Source organism: Parus major, chromosome 6 (assembly GCF_001522545.3).
Source record: "Parus major isolate Abel chromosome 6, Parus_major1.1, whole genome shotgun sequence".
NCBI classification, from domain to species: Eukaryota; Metazoa; Chordata; class Aves; order Passeriformes; family Paridae; genus Parus; species Parus major.
In genome coordinates, this window is record NC_031775.1 from 3,145,967 (window position 1) to 3,155,233 (window position 9,267).

At 41.6% G+C, this 9,267-nt stretch overlaps 1 protein-coding gene across 5 annotated transcripts in view; it reads right to left on the minus strand.

Moving 5' to 3' along the window:
- Nucleotides 1-9,267, minus strand: part of PCDH15 (protocadherin related 15) — a 538,462-nt gene that overhangs the window by 98,532 nt on the left and 430,663 nt on the right. For all 5 annotated transcript variants that reach the window (XM_033515678.1, XM_033515674.1, XM_033515677.1 and 2 more), the window contains one exon: nucleotides 8,107-8,235. In XM_033515678.1, coding sequence (XP_033371569.1) covers nucleotides 8,107-8,235 — 129 coding nt within the window. The remainder of the gene's footprint in view (nucleotides 1-8,106; nucleotides 8,236-9,267) is intronic.

A 9,267-nucleotide genomic window follows, 5' to 3' on the forward strand; every position in this document is an offset into this window, starting at 1 on the left:
CCTCCTCTGGACTTGCTCCAAGAGTTCCATGTCCCTCCTATATTTTATCATGCAGTACTTCATGAGCACTTCTGGAGGCACCAGAACTGTGCACAGAATTCCAGGTGGGCTCTCTCCTGAGCAGAACAGAGGGGGAACATATCTCCCTCCACACTGTGGAGCCCAGGATTCATCTCCTGGTGTTTATCCAGAATCAAGAAAAATGTGTCCATCCAAAGAGACAGAGCAAGTACTGCTGTTATTCTGGTGACTCCTCAGATGTCCAGGATGACTCCTATTTCCATCTCTAATTCATGAAGTACTGCATGATAAAACAAACCTGGAAACCTGGGAATATAAATGACTCACTACTTTATTTCCCAGCAAACACATCCCACATTTATTAGAGATGCCATCACCTACAAGGTGACAGCCTTTACCTGATGTGGTAAATTCAGATTTGTATTACTAACTCTGTTTCCACATTACCAGGAAACCCTCAGGAATAGAAACCAACAGTGTTCCAGGGTAACAAATTATCTCTCTCCATCTCAAACAGCAGGAAAACACAATCCTGGGAGATGGGAATGACTAAGACACCTCTGAAGGAACATTAACTCTGAAATATAATGACAAGGGCTTGAATGTCAACAATATTCATTATATCATTATCATCCTTTGCAAAAGAAACCTCCTATTATATCCTCAACTCTTGCTCATGATGATGACAGGATTTAGGTAGGTTAATTGAGGATTTGTGCCTGGAATGTTTGAGCTGGAAAACAGCAAAACAAGGCTGTTATTCCTACTTGTCTCCAAATCAGAGACAAGCACGGTGGGTATCCCCCTTTCCTGCAGGCTGAAACATTTCTTAGGGACCACTCTGCCACAAAACCAGCTTCCTTCAGTTTGAATTTCTCTTCTTCAGGAGCAGAAGCTCCCCACAATCCCTACCCAAGCCAACCAAGCTCCTGATTTTGGACAACTCCCCCAGTATTCCAGCAAACCTCACATCTCAAGGTAGGAATTGTGCTGGAGGATCCAAATGATGCTGTTGGTGAGAATTATTGTTCTCATGGCAGATAACATGATTTTTTTATTACTAGGGGTTTAATAGGTTTATTATTGAGGGTTTAATGGGTTTATTACTCTGGGTTGGAAGTATTCCCAAACCTCTCATTTGTGTCAAACAGCAAATCAAGTGCGGGTGGGAGTGTTAGATTGGATTTTGTACTTGTTTTGCAGGCAGATTACAGTCTGTGCCCACAGGACAAAATTAACATCTCCCAGATGCAGTCAGAGGCCACAAATATCTGAAATGTGCCTGACCTCTTGGTCATAAACCAAATATTTGTAAGTATTTTAAGGAGGGGACATCAGTCATCCATAAAAGTTTGGACTTTCCTTCTTTCCTAAAGTTTAGAAAGGCTTTTCCTTTCTTTTGTTGCTTCTTGCCTGCTTTTACACAGCCTTTCTCTTAAATTTTCCTAGAGGGATGGAGCTGCTTGGCTGGGAGGAAGGTCTGGGACAATTGGGAATGTTCAGCCTGCAGAAGAGAAGCTTCAGGGTGACCTTGTTTTGACCTTCCAGTGCCTGAAGGAGCTACAGGAGAGATGGAGAGACTCTTTACAAGGGACGGAGGGACAGGACAGAGGGAATGGCTTCCCAGTGCCAGAGGGCAGGGAGAGATGGGATATTGGGAAGGAATTGTTCCCTGGGAGGGTGGGCAGGCCCTGGCACAGGGTGCCCAGAGCAGCTGTGGCTGTCCCTGGATCCCTGGAAGTGTCCAAGGCCAGGTTGGACTTTGGGGCTTGGAGCAGCCTGGGATAGTGGAAGGTGTCCCTGCCCATGGCAGGGGTGGGACTGGATGGGCTTTAAGGTCCCTTCCAAAAGGACTTTCTAGGATTCTTTGATTTTGGCTGTCTGCAATTTCAAGGCAAATTCTACTTCTTTGAGACCCAAGTGAATTCACATCCTTTGGAAAAATCCTGTAGGTTTTGTGGATATCCTCCAGGAACTTCATCATCCTACTGAATTCCCAGGTGATGGGAGCTTATCCTTGACTCTACTCAGAGTAGGATAAAGGAAGCACCCTATAAATTTTCAAATACTACCATAATTTTCCAATACCGCCATATTTTTAGGCATTGGATGAGCCAGAAGAACCCTGGATGATTCTTCCATGGTCTCTGCTAATTCCAGTGCACCTGGAGGGTTAATTCCAAAACCAATAAAATGTGAATTCAAACAAAACTGTGCATTAGAAGCAGCTAAACCCTAAGAGCAAATATAAATGAAAATCCAAAAGCTCATGGCTGCACACCCATCACTGGATAGCTGGTGAACCTCCTACATGAGTTAATCGCATTTTTACACTTCATAGCTTCAACCAGCCCAGCTTTCTTCAGGCTGACACACAACAAAATCCTAACCTTGAAGAGTTGGTTGTCCTTGAAGGATGATTCAAAATTTGGGGTTTTGATGAGTGTGTTCTTTGGCAATGTTATGATCAAGAGATTAAACCAATGCATTTGCATACTCAAAAAAACTAAGACACCAAAAAGCCTTCCCAAAACAAAACCTTTCCAAATCACAGATGGAATACACTGTTTAAAATCTCCACATTTAGCTGGGCTCCCACATATTTCTCTACTGTCAATCCAGTTATTTTTGGAATTTCTCTTGACTTTGGGTTAGAAGGGACCTTAAAGCCCATCCAGTGCCTGGCATAGGCAGGGACACCTTCCACTGTCCCAGGCTGCTCCAAGCCCCAAAGTCCAACCTGGCCTTGGACACTGCCAGGGATGGAATCAGGCATCAAAATCCGAAAAGGGAATGAATCAGAGACATGAAATCACGATTCTGAATCATCATGATTCAGAAGATTTAGTTTGGCATCAAGCTGAAAGAGATAATAGGGCTTAAAGGCATCCCAAAATGTAAAGTGTCAGCAGACAAAAACAAGAATTCCTTTCATGGATAATCCTCGGACTCTCAACAGCCAACTGCCATGAACTTGCTGATAACAAATATCAAAATTTCCGCTGCACTAAAGCACAAATATTATCTGGAGGGTAAAGATGCAAATTAATGCACAAATACAATAAATTTTGAGAACAGGGAAGATAAGACCACAGCTTTTGAAATCCCTTTCACTTAAGAGGTCACATTATGGGTGGCAAGGAGCTTTTTTAATCTCTTTGATCTGTGCCCAAGCTGACCTAAGGTGAAGGAACAGTGGAAAAAGATGAGGAACTGTGGCTGCAGCCTCTGCTGGTAAATATCCTCCAGGAATTCCCTGGTGCCAGCAGGAAGAGGTAAGTCTGTCTAGCACTGATGATCTGGAATGGAAATAAGTAGCCCAAATCCATGACCCCATCTCTTTCTCCTGATGCCACAGCTTTGGACTTGAGACATCAATCTTGTTGTAAGAGGAATTTGTCTTTTAACAAACATGAAAATCCAACTAAAAGCACATAAAAGTCTTTCTGTGACCAGCATTTCCATGAGGATCTTGAGAGACAGTGCTGAAGAAGTCTGAGTCTTATTAGAATCCTTTCTATCCTTCCTGGGGACAAATTCTTTAATAAACTGAAGGAAATGGTACCACCAAAGTTCTCTCCCAATGATCTTGCGGTCATCCAACCACTTATAAGAAATGAAGTCTGAATTTCTCTGGTTGGAGCTCACCTGCCACATTCTGATTCTCTGATTTTGTGGTCTAATTAGCTCTTTTATGGATTCTGACTCTCAAATCCCAACTGCTCCTGCTGCTTTAATCTATGAGATTAATTCAAATTGCATTGTTAGTCACTGGGTCATGCAGTGAGTACTGGACTCACTTTGGGTATTTGAGATTTACTTTAGAGACTGTGATTTTACTCTTCCCCAAAGGTTTAAGTCCTTTCCCTCCTGGATTGTCCTGTCCTGACATTAAATCCCATTTTTTCCTGGTTTCGTCCTATCTTCTCCACCTCGAATTTTAATTCTTTTCCTCCTCAATTGTACTCTCTTGCCAATAAATCTCCCTTTTTTCCTGGTCTTCTCCTTTTACCTCCACTTCTAATTTTCCTTCAAGTTGTCTTAAAGCCCAGGAAATATGGGAATTTAATTTCAGGAGCCTGTATATTAAACACAGACAAGGTGTAATCTGCAGTGCAGGTTTTGGGAAATCACACCCTTCACACTGAAAACAAGACAGTGGGGATTTAGGAAAACAGATTCCTTTCTAGACTTTTCCACAAGATATTGTAATGTAATAAAAGAACAGAATCACAGATGCTTTGGGGTGGAAAAGACCTTAAAGCTCATCTCATCCCAATCATCCCATGCACATGGGCAATAATCCTTCACCAGCATTTTAAGGAGTTTTCCTGCTTGTAGAAACACAGGATGAGCTGCTTGTGAGAGATCTCCAGAGGTCATTTAGTCCAACACAACAAGCTTTACCCAACAGCCGTGAAATTTAAATCGGGCTTTAAATCCAGGGTTTATCACCTTATGAATTTATTAAATAAAAATGGGAGCCTGTAAGAATTCACTGATATCCACAGACAGAAAGCTCTGTTGGGAAATAATTACATTTCATCAGCATTCAGCAGGGTTAGTACAGTATAACCAAAAGAATTCCTCTGAACTTTCCCATCTTTTCCTGTACGAAGAACATGTCCATCCTAAAAAAACAACTTTCTTAAAGCATTTATTTTGTAACTTAAAACCAAGCAGCTGACAGAGGTATCACAAAGCCTGTAAACTGCTCTTATTACTGGAATTAATTCATCCTGTTTCAATTTTGGGGAAAATCCAAGGGCCAGTGATACATGAGCACATAATTCTTCATCCCCATTTTCCACCTCATTTCCTTCCCTGTCACTACCTCTCCTTGATAGCAACATGTTCATGCTGGAGTTTTCAAACAGTGCTGATCAATGACACCAAAATACCCAACAATAAATGAATTATGGTTTTGGGTGAAAGAATCTGTATATAAATAAAACCCCACACGAATAAAAACTTCAGTCAAGGGATGTCTTTCCTCTCCAGGGCACCATCAGCTCAACAGCTTCTTATTTAACCCCAGGCTGCCTTTTTTTAGAGTCTGCAACAAACTGCTATGGACTGTCTTCCCTCCCTAAGGGTGTGAACATGCCTGCAGATCAATACATTGGTGTGAGCCTGCAGATCAATGTATTAATTCCTTTCCAAAGTGTCATTCCACCTTTTTTACCTCCCATGCCCCTGAGATTGATTAAAGTGCAGTGTACAACTCAGATCATCCTGAAGCCCCATCTCCAGCTGGTTTAGACTGCAAGAAAGTGCCTGAATTTCACTGTAGAGTTTCCAGTGGGAGCTTTTGAATTCCTGGGGGCCCTTTGTGGAGACTTCCACTCAGCAGCTGTGCTCCTGCCTTGCTGGGGAATCCCCAGGATCAGAGGGGAAGGAGCAGCAGGGAATCCAATCCACCTCTGACTGCCCCAATTTAGAGAACACAGTGTGAAATAAAAGGATTGGAAACACATCTTCTCCACTGGCAGCATTATCCTGTCTGATTTTTGTTCTTTTAATCTTCAGGAGGCTCCTGGAATGCCCACAGGCAGCACTCCCATGCCAGTGCCTCCAGCAGCTCCAGCTGGCAGCAGAGCTGCCAGAGCAGGAGAGCACTTCCAAGAGTGGATATTGCCTGCCTGCATGGAATAAATGCTAAAAACCCTCCCTCTCCCACAGGAAACCTCTCACAGCCTTCCTGCTACATCTCCTTGGGAAAACACCCCCCAAATATTATCAAATTCTTTATGGAAATCCATTTGAAAGTCCAGCTTTCCCACTGAAAACAAAGCAGAGCATGGAAATCTCTTGTCTGTGGCAGGATTTATTCCTGGCAGTGTTCAGATTGATTTAAACCACAAATTGCTTACAATCCCCATCCCTGGAAGTGTCCAGGGCCAGCTTGGACAGGCCTCAGAGCAAGCTGGGATGGTGGAAGGTGTCCCTGCCCATGGCAGGGCTGGAATGGGATGAAATTTAAGATCCCTTCCAACCCAAACCACTCAGGAATTCTGATAATTAGATAGGGCACCCAATCCTGAGACCAAACCTCCTGAGTCAAAAATCCTGAAGGATCAAACTGATTGTGCACCTTTTCCATGTCGCTCCTCACCACGTTCTTTGCTCCCATGAGCAGTAGGGTCAGATCTTGGGTTTTAAGGTAAAAATCTCTTGCTAAATTTTTTTTTCCCAGGTAAAATGGATAGGTGGCATTCAGAAGGGAAAGGGACACTACAAAATCTGCCTTTTCATTAAAAATACTCTGTATGACTGCTTGCTCGGGCAGATTTTATGTTTCCTGTTTGAAATGAGTAAAAAGTTTTCTGAAAAGCAGTTTTGTTAATCAGTGTGTTAATTCTTGGTAGGGAAAATACACAGCACCTATAAGGATTTCTTCTTTTACCAGGCTATTCCCACCTGAAAGAGCCCTTTATGTACATTTTTTCTGCATTAAAGCTTCCATACAAAATTTATTCCCATTAACACCTCTCCCACACCCTCTGTGGGTTTATCTACAGTGAAGCACAACACACCAAAAGCTATTTCAGTTTTTAAGGAATATCCTCAAACAACACAGTTACACCCAAACTCTCATCACCATTATTTCAATAACCTCACTGGAGCTGGAAAAAAACACCAAATGCCCAAATTTCTCTTTTTTACACCACAGAATGGCATTTCCAATGGATATCCCTACATCAGTTTGCAGTTGTGAACATGAGACAGAAGAAATACACCCAGTATTTTGGCTATAAAGAAAAAGCTTTCTCTATCCAGGGATAAACAGGACAGGAAATGACAGAAGCTGTTTCTGTCACTCCAAGTAGGAATAAACTATCCCAAGGCTCCAATAAATATTTTCATTTCCACACAACTTAGAAATTGCACTAATTTAGAAGCCAGAGAGCTTCTTGTGGCAATAACTTCTTGTATTTTACAGTTCTGTCATAGCTAAAAATAGAGGCAAGCTTGTGTTTGAGATGATTGAGCCTTGAGGGCCCTCAGCAAAGCACAAAATGGATTTGAAGGATATTTGGGACTGATTGGAAATATTCCACCTGTGCCTTTTAGGATGCAAAATGAAAACCAAGCACACAGGTAGGCAATGACAAAAAGCAGAGCAATAATTTATTGATTTATCAAAACTGACTTAATTGCACTGAGGGATCCTAACTTTGTCCAAGACCAGTTCTGATTTCTTATTAAATAATGTAATGATGGGAAGGAACATGATTATTATGGGTATTTGGGTTCCCATGGTACCCAAAATGTCCTGTTTTTCTGAAGCTTCTACTTAAGGAGCTCCCATTTTCTCTTGATATGGTTGCTGCTGGAAGAAGATAAAAAAAACAACATATTTTCCACCTAAATTCCTGAAAAATTCTTCCCAGTTCTTCTTTTACCTACAGATCCTGATGTATCCAACCTTAAGTGATCCAACCTTAGTGCAGCAGATATAAGACATATTCAACTTCTGGATTGAAAAACCCTCAAATTAGTATTTTCTTCTTTCCCTTGAGTCAGGAAAAATACATATTACCAAAAAAAAAAAAATAAGGTATTTTCTTCAAGAGTCTGAATCCTCATCCAGAAGACCCCCATGTGTAATACAAATTTACAGCTTCAAACCCTCAAATAAACACTATCCCCTATTTTTATGCCAGGTCAGTAATTATTTCACTCAGGGGTTAAACTGATTTTCCCTTTAATGGCCTTAAAACTTCCTCTAGGTGTGACAATTTCCTACCCTGGGTGTCACTTGCTCAGCATATTTGAATTCTATCTCAAAACAAATAATTTTAAAATGTGGCAACACTGTTTTAACCCTGTAAATCTGTTATCAGCAAGTTTTTTATGGTGGAATTTCTTAAAACAAGCTTTTTGATGTGCAATTTTTAAGTGACAAAATGTTTTTGGTATTTAGCACAGAGAAGAAAACAATTCCAATATTTTAAAGCCCCAAAACATGCCACTGTAGCCACAAATGGAGAAGTTATTTTGATGGACATTTGTGTAGTTTTGTGCTCTTTCCTCACTGTCTGCATAGCTTGGGTAATAAAATAAACAATTTTAATAACTTACCCTTACTTGACCAACAAAAGCATTGGCCTCCTCTTCCTGCACAGAGAGGTTTCTGGGGAGAAACATGTCAAAAACTGGTCCGTTGTCATTGACATCTGTCACCACTATATTGACAGTAGCAGTCGATGTCTAGGCAGAAAAAAGAACATTTTAAAGAAATTCTCTTTATTTTACAGCTTCCCAGGTGACAACCCTCCTGTAAATTATTAGACAGAATCACAGGTAAGTAGATCATCAATTTTTTAAACATGTATTTATGAAAAGGGAAGCATTTCAAGAATTTATTTTGAATTTTTAGAAGACAAAACAAGCTCAAGACTGACTCATACATTAGAGATTCATGATAAGTATCTGATATCATTTCTTTTCATACAGTATTTTAAAGATTTAAGGAGTTGCTCTGAGTGGAGGGAAAAATCTGGAAATATCAAAATTTGCCAGAATGGGTAAAGGAAATTAGTGATTTATCAATCAAAATATGCCACAGTGATGATTAACTAAGCTGATGAAATGGCAGAATCATCCTGTATCATGCTCCTGTGTCATCCTTCCCCCACCCCACCCTGATGTTCTACTTTGCAACCCAATTTTAACATCCCAGGAGGTGGGAACAGCAGAATTAACTGTATTTAATATAAAATGTCAACAAAATACGACTCTACTACCTATGGAAATTTTCTCTCCCAATGAAAAACATGGAGAGGTGTTGGCTTGAGTCACATCCCTTCTCTCTGCTCCCACAGACTGAGAGCTCCAGACCAAAACCCCACATTGCTGTATTTATAAAAATTATTCTGCTCAATATATTGAATTTTAAATCAATTCATCCAACTCAGTGTCTTAAATCTTTCTTGTGCCTTCTGATACTTTGCATGTAACTCCTTTGAGGGAAACTTGGGCCCTGAGAGCCCAGAGAGCCCTGGAGGGGCTGGAGCATGTCCAGGGAAAGGGAACAGAGCTGGGGAAGGGGCTGGAGCCCCAGGAGAGGCTGAGGGAGCTGGGAAAGGGGCTCAGCCTGGAGCAAAGGAGGCTCAGGGCAACCTTCTGGCTCTGCACAACTCCCTGACAGGAGGGGACAGCCAGGGGGGGTCGGGCTCTGCTGCCAGGGAACAGGGACAGGACAAGGGGAAACGGCCTCAAGCTGTGCCAGGGGAGGCTCAG